The sequence below is a fragment of the Apiospora phragmitis genome (genome assembly GCF_038363925.1).
Source record: "Apiospora phragmitis strain CBS 135458 chromosome Unknown utg000011l:1.0-3236445.0:1.0-3240683.0, whole genome shotgun sequence".
NCBI lineage: Eukaryota > Fungi > Ascomycota > Sordariomycetes > Amphisphaeriales > Apiosporaceae > Apiospora > Apiospora phragmitis.
In genome coordinates, this window is record NW_027117411.1 from 140,301 (window position 1) to 163,660 (window position 23,360).

Sequence of the window (23,360 nt, forward strand, 5' to 3'; positions counted from 1 at the left end):
CCACAACGCCTCTTGGTTCTTCCCGGAGTGAAGACGTTTCTTTAATCAGTAGACGCATCTGGAGTATTTTTTTGATCTCGTATCTGAGACTTCTGTATTGGTTGCTATTAGAAGCCCTCCGGGTCTAATACATTGAACGGAGTACCAATTATCATGTTAGACTGGTGTTGTCCAATGTCTTGGGTCGATCCCATACCGCGAGATCTAGAGCTTCCGTAACCACGGACCTCCGCACAAATTTCTTGTCCTTGTCCTTTTGCATCAATCTCCAATTCGTTGCTCGTCCATTATTCTGTTGCCTCCGTGACTTGGTATTCAAACTGGAATGACCAATACCTGCTGACTGCCTGCCCGGGCTGTGGTTGTTATTCCACCCCTCCGCAAGCTGACAGCCGACTTAATCCACCTGCACCAGATTCGTGGGGAAGTGGGTCGCTATCACAAGCCGAGGGACGATACTCAATTGGCAGCACAGCACGAGACTTTGACACTTTGGCCCGGACTTTACATTCATCAGCCGTCCATCCTCCCAGCAGCTTTTTGTTTTCTGCGACCATAGACCGGCCATTTTCTCGACTTCTTCTAACCAACCAGTCGCTCTCTAACGCTTCTTCCGTAACATCTTCAAGTTTACAGAGAAGGGCCTCTTTAATCCTATCCCCGGCACACCTCCCAACCCACCCCTCGTCTTACCCCTCCAAATCCTCCCCCAAGCGAGCCAAGATGACCTCAGAACCGCCCAATCCCGCGTCGAGCAACATCGACACCAAGCTGCGGTCCGCCGTCCCCGCGCCCGTCGCCAACAAGCTGCCGCACATCCCCGACTCGAAAGACGAGCTGAAGGCCGAGATCCAGCACGAAGCCAAGGCCGCCGCCAGCAGCGGCCTGTCGCAGCTGCGCTCTTTCGCCGCGGGCGGCTTCGGAGGTATTTGCGCGGTCGTTGTCGGACATCCCTTCGACCTCGTCAAGGTCCGTCTCCAGACCGCCGAACGCGGCGTCTACAACAGCGCCGTCGACGTCGTCCGCAAGAGCATCGCGCGCGATGGCCTGAGGAGGGGGATGTACGCCGGCGTCAGCGCGCCGCTGGTGGGTGTCACGCCTATGTGTAAGTAGTCTCCCATCCTTTTGGTGTGCCTTTTCCTCCCAGTATTACCTTTAGGTGTTCGACCCTGGCCTTATTTACTTATGCGCCCTTTCTATCCCTCCTGGCCTATATGTACTGACCTGCCACCTTCGGGACAGTCGCCGTATCGTTCTGGGGCTACGACCTAGGCAAGCAAATCGTGACGTCGCTCTCGACGTCCGATATCTCGCCCGCGACGGGCCGGCCGACGCAGCTCTCGATCGCGCAGACCTCGGCCGCCGGCTTCTTCAGCGCCATCCCCATGACGGCCATCACGGCACCCTTCGAGCGCGTGAAAGTGATCCTGCAGGTGCAGGACCAGAAGACGAAGCCCGGCGAGAAGCCCAAGTACGCCGGCGGCCTCGACGTCGTGCGCCAGCTCTACCGCGAGGGCGGCTTCCGCTCAGTCTTCCGCGGCTCGGCCGCGACCCTGGCCCGCGATGGGCCCGGCAGCGCAGCCTACTTCGCCGCCTACGAGTACTGCAAGCGCAAGCTCACGCCCGTCGACCCCAAGACCGGCCAGCCCAGCGGTGACCTGTCCTTACTTGCTGTCACGGCGGCGGGTGGCGCCGCGGGTGTCGCCATGTGGATCCCCGTCTTCCCCGTCGACACGGTCAAGTCGCGCCTGCAGACGGCCAGAGGCAACCCCACGCTCAAGGGCGTCATCCGCGAGGTCTACGGCCGGGGCGGCGTTAAGGCCTTCTTCCCCGGCTTCGGTCCCGCGCTCGCGCGTGCTGTGCCCGCCAATGCGGCCACCTTCTTGGGCGTCGAGCTGGCGCACCAGGCCATGAATAAGGTGTTTGGTTGAAAAAAAAAAAGAGAACGAAATACAGGACTTCCAAAACGAAGACTTCAAGAGGCAACGAAGCGAAAACAGGTTCAGGGGAGGAAGGGTTGTTAGTAGGCAAGGGACGGAATCCGCACTACGTCTATAGGCAGGGGAAAGGATGAGAAGTATAGGCAAACATGCCCGGATGTTCTATCTAGTTCCTATCGCTCCGATGGGAAGTGTTGGCGAACGGTGGAGCGATCAACAGGAGCCCCCCAGCATCCGCAAGCAATTGGCTCTCTCCCATGGGTTGATCAGCATACTCGCCCATATAGACAGCGTAGACATGGGTGGGTGGCCGGTAACCGGTGTCTTGCAATGTTTAGATGCGATGCATATGGTAACAACCTGCGTTCGTAGATGTACTTAGTTGAGCAACCCGCGTTGTTAGAAGATAAATCAAGCTGTTTTTCTGACTTGTGCGCGTCTTTGAGCATAATATGCAGGCATCGACGTTTCGGCACCGCCCCAACCCTATTCAGACAGTAGGTTCGTAAATCAAAAACACAATCCAAGCTTATAGCGGTATTATACAAAGTTCAACAAGGCTATTCTTCATAATATTTATTCGAATTTCGAAATACGTCTATCCTATTCTCGGATGGTTTGTACGTAAGGTTGGTTTGGATATACAGTTATACAGTCGTATGTGCCTCTATTTGAACCCCGGGCTCTTGGGCACCATCGAGCTCAGCCGCCCCATGCCGCACCAGCACGCCGTGTCGCCCTCCCTCTCCATCTGCACCGTGCTGTCGATGCCGTGCTCCAGCAGGTAGTTCCCGACCCGGTCCCGGACATCTTCCATGTCGACGCCGCGCACCGCCGCCACGTGGATCACGCCGATGAGTTTCGTGCGGGACTCGCCGCTGCCCGTCCGGTCGTCCTCCCAGATCTTGGGGACCGCGTAGGACGCGACCCCGCGCACGCCCGTGATGCCGGACAGCGTGTTCCGCAGGTTGTACTCGGTGTCGTCGGGGTTCGTCAGCAGCAGCTTGTGCGCCGACGACTTGACGAGCGGGACGGCGGTCATGCCGATCAAGTACGCAATAAGGAACGAGGCGACAGGGTCCCAGCCGGACCAGGGGATGAAGTAGGTTAAAATCGTCGAGAAAATAACAGATGCGCTGCCTAGAGTGTCGGCCAGGATGTGCAGATAAATGCCGTGCATGTTCTCGTTGTCGTGGGAGTGGGAGTGGCCATGCGAATGACCGTGCGAATGGCCGTGATCGTGGCCATGATCGTGGCCATGCCCGTGATGGGCATGCGACCCGAAGGCAAAAATACCTAGTAAGTTCACAATCAAGCCTAACGTGCTGACCACAAACAAGTCTAGGAGTCGTTTTGTCTCTCTGCCCTCCATAAGTCGTTCGACACCTTCAAACATGATTTCCACGCTGATAAGTCTGAAGCAAGTAATTAGCACCACGAAACAAACAAATCGCAAGAGTTTACCTACATCAGAAAAATACCATTGGCGAACCCACTCAGTGTCTCGATTTTCCCGAAGCCGTAGGGAAATCGTTCACTGGGTGCCCATTTGCTCATGACAGCCGCGAACAGCCCCACGGCCAGAGCCACGCAGTCGAAAAACATGTGTATGCTGTCGCTGAGCAAGCCCAAAGAGTCGGTCACATAGCCGTAGAAGGCTTGGACAGCCATGAAGGAGAAGTTGACGCTGGCGCATAGTTGTTAGTTTAGAAAGTTGCATTTTCCCCTTAGGAGAAGACAAAAGGTGTAGAAGTCACTTACACCATGAAATAGAATATGCGCCTCGAGTCCTTCTCAGTCATCACAGAATGTATAAGTGGCCATCGAGATGTATATGGTAGTAACAAGCCGGTAAACTTGGAATGATGCGCCGCATGAACGTGGCCGTGATCATGGGCGTGGACATGCGCGTGGCTATGACCATGGCTATGATCGTGCCCGTGGTCGTAATCGTGATCGTGCCCGTGCCCATGATGGTCATGATGGTGGTCTGAGTGGCTATGGGCATGGCCGTGTCCTTCGTGGCAATGGTCGTGACCGTGATCATGATCGTGGTGGTGGCCGTGGCCGGCAGGAGACCTGTCGAAATAGGCGGCGCCGTTCTGACCGGGCGTAGCGGGAGATGCGTCTTGCACTGGACTCAGCGTATTTCCACCCATTGCGTTGTCCGAGGTCTTTCGAGAGAGCGGCGAGGGCCGGTTTTCTCGTCGTTGCATGGGCAGAAAGGAGTTGGCCTTGTACTGCGTCGTGTTCTGGAGGTGCGCGGCGGCGTGGGAGTGGGGGTGGTCGTCGCCCTCGCTGTGGTACTGATCATGGCTCTGGCTGCGACTGTGGCCATGGCCGTGACCGTTGGTGTAAGCGTTCAGAGACTCCAGGCTCTGGCTGTAGGAATGCATGCTGGCGTTGCTGCCGCGGTCGGATCGTCTGGAGTGACCGAAAGTTGGCGGCGAGCGGGAATGGGAGTGAGATTGGACGTGTTCGTGACCATGATGGGCATGGTTGAGGGGTAGGGAGGAGTGGGAAAGGCATATGACGATGCCATGGTGTTATCGAGAGTTGCGAGTCACGCAGACACAGTCTACCTATCTATTGTACCACTTCGAACGAAGAAGCTTAATAGAAAGTTGCGGCCTAGTGTCTATCGTCGCAGCTGTCGGTGCAGCACAGCGAAGCGGTGGATTTGAGGTCAGTGCGACCCCCGAGCTTGTATCAGCTAGCCCTTCATGGAGTGTCGAATTGGATCGAGAATTGAAAATTGGGGCAATTGAAAGCCCAGCTGGATTCCCTAAGGACAGAGGGAATTCGATGATGCGAGAATCGGTAGGTATGGAATTGGACTTGAGCAGAAGCAGTTGAACGGATTCGTCGCGTTGTCTCACCGAGACTTCTTGGAAATGCTCGATTGACCCGACACCCGTTTTTCTTCTTTGCGATAAGGGGCGCCGCACCAATAGCGCGGGACGGGGCGTAAGGGAGGCGACCTAGTTCAGCCAGTGCCACCAACTATGATGTCGTCGTGTCGTCGTAGCAATCAAGGCATCTATGCCTGCCAATTCCCAAGAAACGGAGAGTAATAAGAGAGGGATAAAGGAGGAGACGAGAAGAGAAGACGCCAGCCGACGACAGGTTGTTGTCCTGCCCAATCTGGTTCGGGTCTTGCCCATCGCTAAGCTAATCTCCATCCCCCTGTTCTGTTTGCTGCAGTCTGCAGTGCAGTTGTTGTTGACCTGCTGATGGGGGGTTACAAGGTTCGGGAAGTTGACAGGCGCTAAAATTGGCGGAGCCGGGCACACCCATCTTATCTCAGTTCCTTCATGCTTCGTACAGCTCATTGTATTGATCCCATTCTCAAGCCGCAAGAACAACTTTGAGACTTATAAACACAATACTGGAATAACTGAGCTGAGAAACACTGTAATAAGTAACTCGATAATCTATATTCATATCTACTACCATACAGTGTACTGGGTAGTGTGCATGTTATGTTATCTTGGAGAGCGGCGTGAGCCGTCTTCCCTTGCATCTCGTCATTCACTAGATTCATTATCTTTAGCGGGGAAATACAAGGCAAGGCCTGCCTCCATTGAGGCTTCTGATTTGATGCCTGGCAGCTGTTACGCTAAAATTGGCCTATTGCTGCAAGGTCCGCCCGTGATTGAGCTCTGAGCTGAAAGCGTCTCTGCGGCTAACTCGGGTAATTTGGTGATAATGCTCGCTCTTGCGGGAGGGAGTCTGTGCTGCTTTTGTAACAGTCCCAAACTCCAGGCTTGATTGGATTGAAGGAAGTTGGTCAAAGTTAGTGACTAGGCTACAGGCAGATGTCATCCCAAACAGCGGGAATCACAAGTGCAATTCAGATGAAGCTTCATTAAACCTTGAGAAGGTAAGTTCAACTTCACAATTGACGACAGTGCTGTCTGCTCACAAATTCTGTATCACCAGGAACCGAAACAAAAAGGACACCTGGCTATTTGGTACCAGCTAGTTACACTGATGGCCTCCTTTGGAGAAGGCCAGTAACACAGCGCGCCCACAGACCCATTGCGTCTATAATCATGGCGATTTTGGTCATCTTTCTCACAAGTCTCCTGGCTGCAATTGTTGTCTTCGCTGTCATGGTCTTGCCGTCGCGATATGTCAAGCACTCGCCAGCCACCAAGGAGTCGACACGGGTTCACGTCCTTGTGCTGGGTGATATCGGACGTAGCCCTCGCATGAACTATCATGCACGAAGTATTGCCAACCATGGTGGTTACGTAGATCTCATAGGCTACGATGGTAAGCGAGCCTTCATTCTATTGTCTGTGTCCCGAGCTACTCGATTAAGGGCTGACATTGATACCATTTCATAGAATCGCCGATCCTTCATGACCTCCTGAGCGATGAGCGGGTTAAAGTATATGGACTTGCCACACCACCTGCAGTACTCAAGTCGCTCCCGTTCCTGATCGCAGGACCACTCAAGGTTCTTTGGCAGATCTGGACTTTGATCCGCGTGCTTGGCTACGACACCCCGCCTGCGCGCTGGCTGCTCGTCCAGAACCCCCCTTCCATCCCTACGCTGGCCATTGCCCTAATTGTATGCTGTCTGCGCAACACCCACCTTATGATCGACTGGCACAACTATGGCTGGACCATCCTCGCCGGTACTCGCGGGGCAGACCACTTGTTCGTCCGGATCTCCAAGGCCTACGAATGCGCCCTTGGTCGGGCTGCGCCAACGGCCAACATCACCGTCACCCACGCCATGGAGAGGCAACTAAAGGAAGCGCCGTACCATATCAAGTCCCCCATCTTGACTCTACACGACCGGCCAGCCGATATCTTCAAGCCTCTTCAGTCCGAGGAGGACCGAAGAGCCTTCCTGGAGAAACTGCCCGAAACCAAAAACGTGGCCCATGATATCGTGGCCGGCAGGGTGAAGCTCATCGTGAGCAGTACGAGCTGGACGCCCGACGAGGACTTCTCGCTCCTCCTGGACGGCCTCGTCACGTACGCCAAGGTGTACGCGACCCCCATCGTCGCCATCATTACCGGCAAGGGCCCGCAGAAGGCGCACTACCTGGAGCGCATCGCGCAGCTGACGCGGGACGGGCAGCTGCCCAACATCCGCATCGACACGGCCTGGCTGTCGATGGAGGACTACGCGGCCCTGCTCGCCTGCGCCGACCTCGGCGTCTGCCTGCACATGTCCAGCTCCGGCGTCGACCTGCCCATGAAGGTCGTCGACATGTTCGGCTCGGGCCTGCCCGTCGCCGCCTACGCCAACTACGAGAGCTTCGGCGAGCTGGTCAAGGAGGGCGTCAACGGCTGCGGCTTCGAGACGGCCGACGAGCTGGCGGCGACCCTGGGGCGGCTGTTTACCGAGGGCGGTGCCCACGAGTTGAAGCATCTGCGGGAGGGTGCCTGCAAGGAAGGCAGCTTGCGGTGGGACGAGGAGTGGGATCGAGTTATTGGACGTATGCTTGGCGTGATTGAGTAGACTACAGGAATGATGAAGCGGGTACAACTTGCTGCACTCACAAGTTTTCTAATGAAATGGTACACCATTGCGTCCCAACATAATATTCTCTTGTTGCTGAAACTTCATGTTGCTCAGAAAAGCCCGTACATGCGTGCATACGTCCGTTTAAGAGACCAGGTGATGATCAAAGTACTTATTGGGGCAGATTCAGTATCTTCCCCAATCCTTGCTCACCCCAACACAACTACAGTTGCTGCTTCCCCCATTTCCCGGCGAAACTTGGGCAACTGCCCAATCTTCTTTTCCCCCTATCGAGCTACCCCTGAGCCCCGACCCCCATAAACCACACCACCGGTGCCTTATCCGTGAACCTCTTCTCGTCCTCCTCGAACCGCTGCTTCTCCTCGGCCGGCGTCTGGGTCAGCATATCGTTAACGGCGTCCATGTCCGGCCACTCGGCCTCGAAGACCATCACGTAAGGATCCCCCGCACTCCCAGCAGCCGTCTGGGACTGGAGGGCGCGGTAGCCAGTGAGGCCGTACGGCGCCCAGGCCGCGGCCACGGCGGGCACGTGGTTGGCCAGGTAGTACGTGCTGTTGAAGACGGGCGTGGCGGGGTAGGCGATCAGCATGGTTACAGGGGCACCCGCCGCCGCCGCCGCTATGACGGGTCTGATGCTGCTGCTGTTGCTCACAAGGAGTAGTAGTAAGGGATAGAGTCGCATCTTGTATGAATCCGTAGGTGGGCCGATGGCTGAGTTTCACGCGTGGAGGTAAGAAGCGCGTAGGGGGAAATATCCGCAAAATTTTCAAAGGAGAAGATGCTTCTTTTGGGTCGATCCCTACTGGGGGGCTCAGTGAAGGACACAAGATGTTATTGGCTGACCACCTTGGCTATGCGAAGAGAGCAGCAATCATTCCTATGACCCTGTTGTAAAACATGGGGGAAGAACAAGATGGGGCGAGAAATCGATTCACACGCATCCACACGTACATAAGTGTCTAAAGCTGGGAGCTAGCCAGGCTCATATCATTGGATGTTGCTGGTTGGTAATCCTGCATTCTGGCTAAATGGCAGCCATATATATTGCCTCCGGAACATGTAGAATCTTCCTCGTCGCAAAACCAGAATGAGCACTTTGGTATCTACGCACATTGGCATTATTCGGCCGATAATACTTGTGTTGTCAAGAAATTTGCGAGCTACCCTATTCGAGGGTTGCGAGTTCAAGATAGGGGTAGCTCGTATGTCCCATCTCAATGAGCGACGGTCTTCAAAGTTAAAGGATGCGCAATCATCCCTTTTCAATCCCTACTGTAGTGGTATTGCACACGGTTATCATCACTACTTGGCATCGACCGCTAAGTTTCGTCTGATATCGATGCAGCAGTCAAGACCTCGGGATTTCTATCATGCAGTACGTCCAAGGTCAGTTTGTACTTACTAGGAATGGGCATGTCTTCTTCCTCTCCTGCAAACCAGCAACTCATAGATCCAATCCCCACATCGTTCTTCCGATAGTTCAGAGCGGAAATAGAACGCTGAATGAGTATCTCATAAAAGGTATTTCCTGGCCAATCTTGTCACCACACAAGGCTATTTACAATCTTCTCCTGTCGCTTCTTTGCTAGGAACCCTGGTCTTCGTTTCCACTTTATCGTCCCCTCTCTTCCGCCACCTTCGTAGTGTACTTTATACAAAACGTACCGATTTTCTTTATCGATACCATCAATTTGTCGCATTTCTGATAGGTTATACTATTATTATTTTTCCTTCTTCCCGTCTCGCGCGGTTCATCAGTCCTCGCCCAGGCTCTCGCGGACGCACCTCCGGACGCGCTTGCGAAACTCCTTGGGCCCGCCCTCGCGCTCGGCGCGCAGCAGTTTGGCGGCGTCGAGGTTCGCGGGCGATTCGTCGTTGGGCTCGCTGAAGAGGCTGATGACGCTGACCAGGATGGTCTCGGGGGTCTGCACGGGCGACCACCGCTCCGACGCCGACTCGTACCCGTACCGATCCTCCTCGGCGGGTGCAGGATCGAGATGCACAGCTCGCCCGACGGGTAGATGTTGGGGTGGAAGGGCACGGGCGTCTGGAACACCAGCTTTGGCGGCATCAGCGGGTACTCGGGCGGGAAGGTCATGTACGCGCGGAAGTAGGCGCCTGTTCCTCGTGAAGAAGATCGCTGTCAGTGCATCGAGCTACCCAGGACAAAGTGTTGAGAGTGTAAGAGTACGTACCACCGTAGTATTTGCAGTCGTCGTTGATCATGAGCATGACCTCCCACTCAAAGATGTTGGTATCTTTCACCAGACCGACGGATATGCCAGGCAAGTCCTTGGCGCGCTTCATTTCCATTAACTGCCTTTGCAGCAACCTCGCCGAGCCCGAATTCTGGGCCGATGAGGCCGCGTTCGGCGTGGTAGACATTGTTTTTTTCTTCTTGTCGTGGCGGCACTTTTATGTACCTAGGTATTGATCGAGAATCAAGTGGTGGTGGTGGTGGTGGTACCAGATAGGCAGGTAGGGATTCGGATTCGGATTTCACTGGAGATGGCTGATAAGCAGTAGGTTTACCCTGCACTGTCTGTTCACTTGTGAAATAGATGTGGCCGGCGGCGGATCTTTAAAGGAATGAATCGGTAGGTTGAGAATTAGGTGTATACTAGATGTGTTCTTAGCAAGAGGTCGATTGTTGCTTCATCATGATCGGTCATGAACAAGTGCTTATGGTAGAGAGGCTGCCAGGTTGAATTGGTGATGGCGGGGTCATTATGTATGCGAGGTCAAGTTGCTTTTTAGTTGACGAAGGAGTTGACGAGAGGCGGGGCCGGCCAGCTAAGTAGCCAGCTAACATTAATTGTACGTCAGGGACCGCACCTAAACCAGATGAGGTTACTTTGGTGATGGTGCGCCAGGGTTTCTGCAGGGGCGGTGGATGAGATGATCATGGGGGAGTCGGCATATTCCCGAGTCTCGAAGGTGTTTATTCTTAGGTGTTCCATCTGCGCCGCGGTATCAAATAGATGTCAGATGTGTGCGAGCTCAATCTACATGTCTGACCCTGTCGTGCATCGGCAGCCTCGATCTCAGGGTTTCGTTTGGCCGAGGCAGGGTTCTAGGGTTCTTGCAGATCACCGTTGCACAGACAATCTCCTCAAAAGTGTGGCAGGTTGCATGCATGCCCACGCATGGGATTCCGTCGTGCCGTGCCGACCCCTGAATTCATCTTACTGACTTGCTCGAGACATTATTTATTATTACGTCTATCGATCTACCCAGGTATACCAAACGTGCCTCCTGCTGAGAGGCGCCATCCACGAAGATTGTCAAACAGTTGCGCTAAGATAAGCAAGTAGAAATGAGGAAGCCCACGTTGCTTATTAATTAGGCGTGTACCGGCCAACAAGACCGCCGCCACCGGGCCACGATCCCTCGAATCCCTTTTGAGCCTCGATGTTGGTCCCGTCCGCCAGCCGCATCACGGCCCACGAGTCCTTGGAGCACAAGCCGAATGCCTGCAGGTTTTGCGGCGTCTGGGTGATCCAGTGCATGTGATCTGGGAGAAAATGTTAGTTGGTCATGCTAATAAGAAGAAAGTATATATATGAATAAATAAATAAAAAGCAGGGAGGTAGGTTTACTACTTACTTTGGCACTGGAAGTTCCCTGCGCAAGCCTGGTACCCCGGCCCGCTGAAGAAGGCCCAAGACGCCGAGGCGTACGTGTAGATGTTCGAACCGCCCTGGATGTAGTTGGCGAAGCCCATGCGGCAGCGCGTGTCGCCGCCGCCGCACCAGCTGAAGTCCGGGTCGCCCCAGCCCTGGACGTCGGCGGTCCACGGCTTGGGCGGGACGCTGCCCGCAGGCACGTGGTCGCCCTGGTCGTAGTTGGTCTCAGTCTGCAGCAGCGACACCATGACGTTGCTGGCGGACCGCAAATTCAACTGGTACAGCCACCAGTGCTCGCTGCCCAGCGCGTGCAGCCACGTGCCCTTGGTGGACTCGACGAGCGCGCCGCCCTTGGCCGCGATGTTGCTGCCCCCGGCGAAGTCCTCGGTCGTGTGGTCCGCGACCCAGTTCCACACGTTCTCGACGTAGGCCGACGACGTCTTGGCGAAGTGCAGGCCCAGGTAGGCGCCGCGGCACTGGTTGTCGGCGTCGCCGCACGCGTCCGTGAGGGCCGACGCGCCGCGCGTCCCGCCCACCGTCACCAGGGAGTTCCACAGCGCCACCTGGCCGGGCGCGGAGCCGGCCATGTTGAACTGCACGAGGATGGCGCCCGGGAGCACGTCCGACACGGTGAACCGCATGTCCTGGATCTGGGCGGTGCCCACGTCGCCGGCCTGGCCCACGCTCACGACGGGCTTCGGGTTGGCCGCGTCCTGGAAGAAGGCGCCGTTGCCCGTGATGGTGGCCCAGGCCTCGCCCACGATGCGCGAGCCCTTGGGGACCAGCAGCGTGCTGTCGACGCGGTACTTGCCGAAGGGGAAGTAGGCGATCTTGTTCTGGCCGGCGGCGAAGGCCAGCACCTTGTTCAGCGCGCCGGCCTCGTCGACGGTGTTGTCGCCCAGGACCTTGACGCCGCCGTTCTGCGCCGGGTCCTTGACGTTGATGAAGTCGCTGGCGGGGTTGTTGGCGTAGTTGGGGGCCGCCGTGACCGGGTACCTGCCGTTGGGCGCGAGGGCCGCGGGGCGGTTGTTCGAGGTCGTGGTGCTCCCGTAGATGGGGTCGCGGCCCACGGTGTTGCCGTAGGTGAAGGTGTTGACGTGGCTGGCGGCGCCGATGACGGTGCCCTCGGGGACCTGGGCGACGTCCGAGCTGGTGTCCTTGCTCAGGTTCTCGATCATCCACGACGGGTAGGTGGTCGTCACGAAGGTGACGCCCGACTTCTTGGACGTCGCGTCAATCAGCGACACCCAGGGAGAGCCGCCGGTGACGGCGGACGCCGGTGCCGCAGGTGTCGAAGGTGGCCCCGATAATACTGATGGTGTTGCCGCCGGTGATGAGCATGCCGATGGTGTTCTGGTAGAAGTACAGGCCCTTGTAGAGGGCTTGCTGGTGGCCATCATGCCAGACGCCGTTCTACCATCATCCCGAAGTCAGTACTTTTGCTTGGAACCAGCCTTGTGGAAGTAGAGCGCTCGTCACCGAGTCCCGTCACATACCTGTCCCTTCTCAACTCGGGTATCGGCAAGACCCAGCGTGGAGCCTCTACCGAGCCTGATACCAGTATGTCCGTTGCCATTACTGGAAGGGGCCATGGTGATCTTGACGTTCTGCAGCTGTGCGCCTTGAGCGACACCCCACCACAGCGCGGTAAAAGCATTGCCTGTTACCCCCAAAGTCAGTCCGCCGCAGATGGTATGGTAATCATATGTGAAAGAGAGTAGTTACCTCCGGGGATCTTGGTGGTATCCAGGATAACATTCTTCAAACCCACCGTGAAAGAGAGCTCTCCGGAAACTCCGGTCGCGGGATCTTGGCCTACGAGAGTGTCAGTTAGACAGACTTATGCTCGGGAAGAAGAGTTGACAAACCTGAGAGCAGTGTCGCATCATCGCTCCAGAAGTTAGCTGCAGCTCTGATAACGGGTGGCTGTTGGTCCTCGTTAGTGACTAAATCGCTCCCGTATGTACTCTCCACAGGGGTTTCAAACTCACGTTGGTAGCGTCTCCCATGATGATGGTATCGGTGTTCATGTAGATGGTCTTGCTGACTTCGTAGGTTCCGGGCGGGAGGTACACAACCTGTGTGGATGGTCAGTGTCTCTTGATGAATCTGGCTATGCTGCCACCGCAGCCGCATTATCATAAGGGGCACCATACCCGAGGCTGGGAGGCAAGCCATTGTCCGTGACGCTTGGCGCCGTTAGTACCGTCGTTGATGGCCGCTTGGATGCCGTTTCCGTCACCAGCTTTCACGGCTTTGAAGACGGCGTAGTTGTAGTCTTGGTCGAGATCCGGCGCATAGCCACGGGCATTTCCGGTGTGGTCCATGTTGGCGTACCAGTACCCGGTGGCCCGGGAGGCGAGGTCCGAGTAAGTGCCATTGACGTCGCTGTCGGTGGTGGAAACGACAAGAGGCGAGGCGATGACAGCCTGGACCGCAACGACGGCGGCCGTGATGAGGGCGGATCTCATCATGGTCGTTTGTAGTCGGTTGGTTCGACTTTCTTACCTAGGGAAAACTTGGGGAAGAAAACAGACCGAACTGCCTATAAGGAACCGGAATTCAATAAGGCAACGGCAAAGCCAAATTATTTACAGCTCTTATATACCAGCTAAGGAATAAAAGCAACACTAGGGGCTCCTCCTCGGAAATTGTCCAAGAAGCTGAGCTTGGTCTAGCGCTGAAGCCAGGGATGCTCTCACTCAGCTGAAGAACCCATCTCATCCGAGGATCGATGCTAATTCGGCCACCCCCAAGCTGGTTCCACATAGTCGGGACGCATACCCCCCCTGTTGGAGCGTCATCCATCTCTGCTAAGACACGAGGCGCTAGCTACGGTGAGCTTAGTAACGGGCCCGATTCAGCTACGCTTACGGGCGGACCGGTCCCGCAATCTTATTCGGTGCAGGAGTATACGGCCAGCCGTTTTTAGCTGCTGCTATTTTGGAACATCGTGAAATCGCATAGGACTTACTCAAGCTTCCAAGAGAACCCCATCCTCATGTCCCGAATCCCATTTCCCGTTCTAGTGTGAACAATGTGAGAGAAAGAGCACATGACGGGACGTGTTTGTCTTTTCTTCCCCGTACGATTGTGTTATAGCGCCATAGTAAGCAAACAATGACCCTTGTGAAGATCATATCCACTTACTCATCCCCGAAAGCCATGGACCACTCTCACCGCCTGGGCCATGCCTAATCGCCAGGGGCGCTATTGAAGATTTGACCAATATCTTCCGAGGATTCGGTTGGCAAAGGTTTCAGATCTGGTTCCCAAGTGAGAGCTCATTCATCTACACTGGATTGGGCAGCTCAGCTGGCTAATCAGACGAACTGGTAATGTCCAGATGTTCCTATTAGATTGAACGCATCTGCACATGTACCCCACAGCTGGCGTCAGCACTACTGCATTGAAGTGCTTAATGAGGGAAACACGCCTGTTTGATTACCTCGGATCGGTCTTGAAGAGGCTAGCAGTCCTGTAAGCATAAAAGGGGTGCTGAGGCATACCAACCCAATATATCGTGTCATCTGGTGTAATCAGATACCCATCACTGCGCATAGGGATGCCATCCAAAGGGCTAACTATAATAGTAGCATTCGTGTGGTGACTGACCACCCTATAGCGAGGGCGGCCCAGATTCGTCTGGCACATTTTCATGAACTTACTGATTGATAATGATGATTCCGCTCATATGACCCGTGCCTTGGCATGAGTAAGCCCAGTCGGTGTTGTCTCAGGTGACGTTCTCCTCTTCCGGCGTCTGGAAGTAGACCTTCGGCAGGACCAGAGTTAGAATGGTCATTCGAAGCTTGATAGCTTTGCCGGGTATCTGAGAAATTTCAATCATACATGATATTTTGGAGAAAGTAAAAAAAACGCCCAATTGCAAATCCGATAGCCGAGGTTTGTCTACTATCGTTAATGTGCTATTTATAGAACCCTCTTTTCTTGTCGTGGCTTATAGGAGTAAGTATATATCTCATCGAGCCCCGCAGACTCAGGATGAAAACCTTAAAGAGTAGAAGCGTAGTACTGGTATAGGCTAACAAAACTCATCAGACCGTGTTCTGTAATCGCTTTATAGGCAGTTGATATTTACTGGCCGATCCGGATAGAAACCACCCCATTGTGGCATGGAATATCAGAGCACTCTGTCGAATTAAAGCATTCCTGGGGCGAGAATTTCAGTCGAATATTGGAAATGAAGGAAGTCGATATGTTTTTAATATGGGATGGCAGGGCACTTGAACGGTTCAGATGTGTAAATATGAAAACAAGGCTCCTGAAGCGAACTAAAATACAATCTCGTGCGGTCTTGATTCCAACTCGCCCCCGTTGTTCCAGAACAAAACATTGAATGTCGGTAAGCTCGCCCTCGCAACTTAACCCGATAGAGAATACAGAACTCGCTAGTAGTAACCCATAGTTCCCTGGCGCTGGTACGCCAGATGGCCCCCAGGGGCTAGTTTAGTCATCTTATACGATGCGCAGGGGTCCTCGCCGCCGTTTCTGCCGCCGCCACACTTTTTGCAGGCGTCGCAGTCGGCGCAACACACCCTTTCTGGGAAGGTGGCTGGCGACACACACCGGAGGAACGCCTTCTTTGTCGGGTAAGATAACTTGTCCAAAAGGATAAACGCGGTAGCGCCGAGCGCAATGAGCGGTGCCAGCTGGCCGACCGTGTTGATGTCGTTCTCGACGTTCTGCCCCCGTGCTTCACGCTCGAGCCACTGGGAACTGTCCATCCAATTGCGGAGGGTCTGGATGGAGTACCAGCTCCTGAAAGTAACGGCCAGGCAGAACGCCCAAGTGGCCAGCTTGAAGTCAAATGGTACCATGCCGACGAGGACGAACCAGAATCTTATCACCCCAGTCCATCTGCTGCCAACCCCCGGTTTTCATCTTAATGTCGCCTAGTGTCGGAAACATAGAGTCACAACCATAAACGTGCCTAACTACGTCGGCAAACCTATTCCAGAGAAAAGGGGCTAAAATTAGGTGCTAATAATGTCCGCACGGCCCCCTATTTTTTATTAAAACTCGACATGTTTAAAAAGGCATAGAAATACGTATTAAAATCGTAAAAATAAAATTAAATAAATATTTTAAATTTAAACACTTAAGTTTTAAAGACTTATAAAGGATTTAAAAAAGCTTATAATTAAAAGAATTTATAAAATTAAATATTAATTAAATAAAATATTTAATGAAATAAAGTAATATATAAAAGCTTTATTTTATAATTAAAAATATAAAATAATTTTTAATTTATTATATAATATAATTTATAAGCGAGTTTTTTTATATAAGTAAATTTTTTATTTTTTTTATACTTTCTTAATAAAGTAGAAATTAACTTTATTATATTATATTTTATAAGTAATTAATTTAATATAATAGCACGCTATAATATATTTTAATGCGAGGTAAAAGTATATTAAGGTTTAAAAAAGCTTTATATACTCTATATAATAAATATGTATTTAAAAGAAATAAATTAATACGCGCTTAAACATTAAAGACTTAATATATAATATAAAATAGACTCGGTAAATAAATATAAAACTTAAAGCTTTAAACCTTTGCTTTTTAAAACTTACTACATTAATCGAATACTTATATTATAGTATCTCTTATATTTAAAATAGTAAAAGTTTTCGAAAAGTAAAGAACTAATTACGCTGTCACTTTTTATTTTTTAAAAGCTTATAAAAATGCCTTAATGCGCCTTTACGAAGTATATATAACTTTCGGGCTATCGAGGAGTACTGTTAAACATCCTTCGATACGCGAGGGACTTATTATTACGTTAACGAAAAATCGAGGGAGCTTTGTTTTTAATAATACTAACGTCTTTATACTACGTTTTAACTTAAAATTAAAGGTGGCGGTTATAAGTATAAGCTATAGAAACTTTATTAATAAAGAGTTTATTAAAAACGTGCGAAATATAATTAAATGTATAATAACGACTGAAATAAAAGTTAAAGAATATTTAAATATATTAAATTAATATTTTAAAGAATATATTAAAACAGCTAGATATCTATATTACTCTAAAAGGGGTGCCACGTACCTACGCGTACGAACCCCTTTCCTATTTTATTAAGAGGGGTATACGATGCCCTTTATAGCTCGTATTAAAATAGATATAAATAATAGAATATAGTAATATAAACCTTAATTAAACCCGGAACCTATACGTATATATAAAAGCTTATTTAATATTAATTAATAATTACCCGTAGCGATCATAGATTAATAAGAGTAAAAAGACGGTTTCACGCCCTTACCGACGTAAAGGCGACCGTACGAAGGAGCCCCGAGAATTTCCGCCCGTTAGAGATTCGAAGGAAGAGTTAAACTAAATTAACCGTACGAGGAGGAACCCTTTTTCCCGAGTATATATTATAAGGAAAAGACTAGGTTCCGAATTATACGCGAGACTAGCTAAGCTATATATAACTATATACTTAAATAACCTTGTCGTATAATTTATAAGATAATAACCCTTATTAAAATAGAATTAATTACGGTCGACGAATCGAGACCGAGCCTGAACTTATTAAACTTAAATAAACCGACGACCTTAAACCCCGAACTACTCACGTACGAAGAAGTTTTTTAAAATACCGGGATCTTTTTAATAATTTAAAAAAGAAACGTTAGCCTCGCTTTTTAAAAATTTAAACCTCTAGATATACTTTTTAAAAAAATAATACCCGAATTATTTATAACGTACCTTATATAATACTTTTTAAATATTATATATTAAAAATAAAGGGAACCTCTTTTTAAAAGTTATTTATTACCGAGTTTAACGAATAAACGAAGTACTAATTCGGTTAAATTAACCGTACGTTTTAAAAAGAGCTCTTTAATTACTTTAAAAAATATAGAGTCGATATATTAACGAACGGATCCTTTAAAGCTAAGCTCGTAAGCTTAATACTACCGGCCGCTCTTATATACTAATAGGACCGACCGATAGAACCGACTTCGGAAACCCGAAAAGAGGATATTCTATACTCTTCCCTAGAATAGACAGTCGAACAACCGCCGCCTAAGCGAGAAACACCCGGTCTCCGTACGGAGTAATCGTTCGCGATACGACGGGACACTCCAGGCCCGACGTCTAACCCTGGATTCCCAAGCACTTAAACGTCGCAAGATATCGTCCCTTTTCCTTCTCTAACTTCGGTACCGCCGGACCAGACCGTACGATTATCTGGTTTAGTGTACGTTACGATGTACGACATCCTTTTAAGCCGAGCTATTTATAATAGTAAGACCGATTAGAATAAGGTCGTCGCCTCTTTAAAGATATAATATTTCGTAAATTAGATAGCGATTATTCTTATACGATTAAAAAGTAAATACGCCGAGAAATAATTAATTAAAATCTTAGAAATAATATTAAATAAGCGCTAACTCGTATTATGAGCCCTTAGAATAGAATAGTCTCGACGAATAGTCTCACCGTACGCGTCGAGGCGTATATTAAGAAACTAGACTCGTATAGCGAGTAAGAAAAGAAAAAATATAAGAAGAGAGAAAATAATTTAAACCGTATAAATTATTTATATATAAAGGAATATTTATTTATAAAACTAGTAAGGGTAGTTTTTAACGAGGTGTAACGTTTAATATACAACGGAGCCCTCGTTATTATTATTATTTTGGCCGATTAAAATAATTATTCGAGGGGACTTACTACTTAATTAAATTAATATTAAGAAAGTATAATATTACCTATACAGTTTAAATAAGTACCGAATACCGGATTAGAGTAACCTAATCGTACGAGACCCTTATAAAGGGAAGGCTCGTATTAAAAAGGGGGAATAAGCTGACTCTATCGTTAAAATAGAAAACTACTAGTGTTAAAATAATTAAATATCTATATTACTTTAAAAGGGGTGCTACGTATTTACGCGCACGAACCCCTTTCTTATTTTATTAAGAGGGGCATACGATACCCCTTATAGCTCGTACTAAAGATAAATATAAATAATAGAATATAACGATTAAACCTCGATTAAACCCGGAATTTATATATACGTACGAAAGCTTATTTAATAGAATATTTAATTATATTAAATTAATATTTTAAAGAATATTTAAAGGAGTTTAATAAAGTTATAACACTTATTACTTCGTTTTAATATAGTTTTAAATAAACTTTTAATATAAAAAAAGATTTAGCTAGCTAATAATATAAAAACCGTCCCCGTTACGGCCTAGAGGAGGTGATTAACTTTATGTTACCGGACGCGCAAGAAGAGCCACAGAGGCTGGCCAATCGTTAGTAATTAAGCTAAGAGAGAAGCCCACAGAGGCTGGCCAACTGTTAATGGCTAAGCCGAGACGGCGGCCCTTAAAGGCACGCGCCACGAGGGATTCGTGGCAGAACCTTACTAGATCGACTAATCGCAAGGGAAAAGGCAAAGTTACGAGCTACGCAAAAGAGAAGGGAGACCCCTTAAACTATTCTAACGATAGTGACTTATTAACTTTAAACGATGGTAGTCGAAATAGAAGAAGGTTTAAGACTAAGGTTTTATTCGAACCTACCCCGACGGTGTTTACGTTTAACTTTAAGCTTAACGTATCTCATAAGCGAATATCTCACATAAGCGAATGTCTTATTTTTATAAATTTCCTTATAGCTTTAAACTTTTTTTATATTTTTTTACGTCTAAAAATGCTATAACTTTAAAAAGAGAGTAATATAATTCTAGCGCTTTAAGCGTTTTAAGAAGACTTAATTTTAAGTATACGAAAAGCTATATTAATTTATTACGTCTTATCGAAATCTTTATAACATAAACGAAATAATTAACCTATATAATATAAAATATTTCTAAATGTTTAAAAGTTTTTAAATTTAAAAAAAAAATGCGATTATTCGATATATTATTAATTTAAATACGCGATCGTTTTTTCCCCGGCTAAGTAATATAAAAGATATAGCGAATCGATTATTTAGTTTACGTAACGCGAGACGCGTTAGCGTTAATTAGGCCTCTAACTTTATATAATAATAACTAAACCTTCGGACGCGTTTTAATTAAAGAATCGATTATTAAAGAGTTCTTTATAAAGATCCCGACGCGTATCGCGCGTAGTTTACTTTCGTATAAAATATAATTTATAAATACGAGATTTAAAAAGAGGATATTTATAATTTTAACGAGACCGGCTTTTTTATAAACTAAATCTCGTTTAAAATAATTATAACCACTTTTAATTAATGCGGAAAGTTTAAAATAATATAGTAAAAGAACCGGGAATAAGTTATAATTATTTAAGGCGTCGGATTATACGGTTATATTATTCCTCTATATATTATTTTTATTAAAAAAACGCACCTCTTTTCTTAATACGAAAATAGCTTATTACCGAAGGATTAAGTAATCGTTATTATTAAAAATAATTAAATTATAAATAAAAAAAGCGAGGACTAAATTCGATACTTTATTTAATATATTAAGTTTTATACGAAAAATTATTATCGCCTCTTAATCTTAAACGGCTACGAAAGCTATTACTCGATAGCTTTCGAGCTTTATTATAAAAAGAACTCGATTATTATATTTTATATATTTTCTTATTCGTCGTATAAGTTCTAGCCTTTTAATATTAGCTGTTTTCGTACGTTAAAAAGGGTGTACGGGAAAGAAATTAAATATTTTATACGGGCGTATATTGTTTATATTTTAAAGGAAGACTTTCTACTAGCGTTTTTAAAAGCGTTCTAAGCGATTTTTATCGTTTCGAATATATAAAGAAGCTTTTAAAAAATAGGACTCGTTCCGTATAATCCGGAATATATTATTTTATTATTAAATATAAAGCTATATATTTTAATACTTCCGGGGACGTTTTCCGGCCTATTTATTCCTTAAAAATTAAAAACTTTAAATAACCCGATTAAGGTTTAATCTTAAACCGAATACGTTCGAAACGTATTATACGGTATTAAAATAACTTTTTAATATTTATTTTAATTAGTTTTAATTAAATTATAAAGGTTATAACGTATATTATATACCGAGTTACTCTTTTAAAAAGTAAGAACGCGATATTTCGAAAAGTAAATTAGATACTTAGCCGGCGCCGCCGTATAAAAAAACGGCTATAGGATGTAGGATTATTTCGTATATAAGTTAAAAAAGATTTATAGTTTTAAAAAGATATTAATAAATAGCTATAAAACGAATCGCGTTAGAGGAATAATTATACGAAGACGTTTAAAATATTTTTATAACGTTATAAAATTTATAAATAGCCCGGGTATAATACGTATACTTATTAAAATAATATAAAAACCTTTAAAAATAATTATTATTAATATATTTAATTAATTATAAACGTTATAATTAAATTAATTTATAACTTTTAAAGCTTAATAATAAAAAATACGTAGCTCGCTTATATACGTAGCTCGCTTATAAGGTACATTATAATATTAAGTTTAATTTTAAAACTTATTATTACGACTTGACCCGACGACGCAGCTAGCACCCACCCTTGGGACGGAATTAAAATAACTCGAAGCGTTTATAAATTAATAAACGGTTATTAATTCCGCTAGTTAACGTTTATAACCCTACTTATAATAATAAAAATCTATTATATTAACCACGATAATTAATATTACGATAATAAACGTATACGGCTAACCTAGGACAGCACCCGGAGGATGGTATAAGATGAATAGATAAGAATAGACGGGTAAAAATAACTAGTATAGGTTAGATAAACAGAACGGAGTTACGTACCGATAAGATAAGGAGCTATAGGGTTACGACGCTCAACCTTAAGTATTAAGTTAAACGCTTTATTAATCGTAACCCGGACATTAAGACTTAAATAAACCGTCGATAAAATTATTAAAGGGCTTTTTATAAAGTTATAAGTATTATTTCCGGCTAGTTCGCGCTAATCGCGAATATTAAAACTAAATATAATATTTTAAACAAAGATATATAGAATTTTAACGAAACCGGCTTTATAATAAATATAATCGGGTTAATACTCGTTATAATACGCGCCGATCGTTATAAAAAAACGAAGTCGGTTAAGCTTAATAATTAAGAATAATTAACGGCTATTAAATATATTAATTCGTAAAACTAATATATTCCGCCGTTTTTAATCGTTTAAAACTAATATTATTTCGTAAATTAGTTTTATAAATACGATTTACCGGGCGATTAAGTAATTAAACCGACTTTTAACGGCTAAACTAATAATAAAACGAGCTTAAACTAGATTTAATATTTCGATAAATATATTAAAGCGCGAACGAAAAGCCTTTATTACTTTTTAATTTTAAACGTTTATAAAAGCTATATTTTAGCCGACGTCGAAAAATATTATAAAAATAACGGTATTATTACCTTAATATACCTCTTTATTTTATTTTTTTACTTTATTTTTTAAATATAATATTTTATTCGTTATTAAAGTATATTTTTTTTTTAAAAAAATTAAATTATTTATTAAAACGTTAATAAATTATATTAAGAAACTAAAGTTTCTATCGCTTTTAAAGTCGTATATTTTACTATTTTTATAAAAAATAATATTAAATTTAAATTTAACGTATCTAGTTTTATACTTTATTACTTAGATAAAATAATTAATAAACTAGATATACGTTTTTAAACGCTTATACTTAGCCCGTCGCGTTCGAGGATAGCTAATACCTATAACCCTTAAATGTCGTTTAACCTTTAATAAATAATTAAACATCTTATTTTTATTAAAAATAAAGTCTTTATTTATTAAAAAAGCTTTTCGATACTAATTTAAAATATTATATATTAAATAACGAAAAATATATATATAATAATATATAAAATAACTTTTATAAAAAATTAAATATATACTTTATAAAAGGTTAATTTAATACTTTCTAAACGTCGGAGAGTTAAAAAATCGCGCGTCTAGCTTAGAAGAGCCCTTACTATATAAGAATCTTAAGAGCTATAAGACGAGAAGGTAAAAAGGAAGCGTTTAATAATTAATAAATATAGAACGAGAGGTTCGTTAAAACGAAGGGCTACTAGTGGAAGGCGCTGTAATATCTACGGCGAGACGGGTTATAATACGTGAACATATAAAAAGGATATAAAATTAAGTAGCGAATTAAATAGAGAGTAATTTTAATTAATTTAAAGCGTTAAGGTTAAATTAATTTATATAAAAATAATAAAATATAAAAAAAGTAGCTAGCTTAATAATAAACTATATTATTAAATTATAAAAATAACTATT

The 23,360-nt window shown here is 46.3% G+C and overlaps 7 protein-coding genes across 7 annotated transcripts; 2 read left to right on the plus strand and 5 right to left on the minus strand.

The window, feature by feature from the left end:
- Positions 1-723: 723 nt before the first annotated feature.
- On the plus strand, positions 724-1,931 carry PG994_012840 (Mitochondrial carnitine carrier; the record flags this gene model as incomplete). Its single annotated transcript, XM_066864249.1, has 2 exons — positions 724-1,105; positions 1,243-1,931. The coding sequence occupies 2 exons, from the start codon at positions 724-726 to the stop codon at positions 1,929-1,931; spliced, it is 1,071 nt and encodes a 356-aa protein (XP_066709210.1).
- Positions 1,932-2,607: 676 nt separating this feature from the next.
- PG994_012841 (uncharacterized protein) lies at positions 2,608-4,336 on the minus strand (the record flags this gene model as incomplete). Its single annotated transcript, XM_066864250.1, has 3 exons — positions 2,608-3,355; positions 3,409-3,627; positions 3,702-4,336. 3 exons carry the CDS (start codon positions 4,334-4,336, stop codon positions 2,608-2,610), a joined length of 1,602 nt encoding a protein of 533 aa, XP_066709211.1.
- Positions 4,337-5,995: 1,659 nt separating this feature from the next.
- PG994_012842 (uncharacterized protein) lies at positions 5,996-7,422 on the plus strand (the record flags this gene model as incomplete). Its single annotated transcript, XM_066864251.1, has 2 exons — positions 5,996-6,218; positions 6,293-7,422. The coding sequence occupies 2 exons, from the start codon at positions 5,996-5,998 to the stop codon at positions 7,420-7,422; spliced, it is 1,353 nt and encodes a 450-aa protein (XP_066709212.1).
- Positions 7,423-7,720: 298 nt separating this feature from the next.
- On the minus strand, positions 7,721-8,128 carry PG994_012843 (uncharacterized protein; the record flags this gene model as incomplete). The annotated part of the gene is made up of 1 exon (XM_066864252.1): positions 7,721-8,128. One exon carries the CDS (start codon positions 8,126-8,128, stop codon positions 7,721-7,723), a length of 408 nt encoding a protein of 135 aa, XP_066709213.1.
- A 1,072-nt stretch (positions 8,129-9,200) lies between these two features.
- Positions 9,201-9,831, minus strand: PG994_012844 (uncharacterized protein; the record flags this gene model as incomplete). Its single annotated transcript, XM_066864253.1, has 2 exons — positions 9,201-9,586; positions 9,642-9,831. 2 exons carry the CDS (start codon positions 9,829-9,831, stop codon positions 9,201-9,203), a joined length of 576 nt encoding a protein of 191 aa, XP_066709214.1.
- A 953-nt stretch (positions 9,832-10,784) lies between these two features.
- PG994_012845 (glycoside hydrolase family 55 protein) lies at positions 10,785-13,546 on the minus strand (the record flags this gene model as incomplete). Its single annotated transcript, XM_066864254.1, has 8 exons — positions 10,785-10,960; positions 11,053-12,458; positions 12,510-12,526; positions 12,569-12,732; positions 12,798-12,887; positions 12,941-12,998; positions 13,064-13,150; positions 13,229-13,546. 8 exons carry the CDS (start codon positions 13,544-13,546, stop codon positions 10,785-10,787), a joined length of 2,316 nt encoding a protein of 771 aa, XP_066709215.1.
- Positions 13,547-15,484: 1,938 nt separating this feature from the next.
- On the minus strand, positions 15,485-15,913 carry PG994_012846 (uncharacterized protein; the record flags this gene model as incomplete). Its single annotated transcript, XM_066864255.1, has 1 exon — positions 15,485-15,913. One exon carries the CDS (start codon positions 15,911-15,913, stop codon positions 15,485-15,487), a length of 429 nt encoding a protein of 142 aa, XP_066709216.1.
- Positions 15,914-23,360: the final 7,447 nt, after the last annotated feature.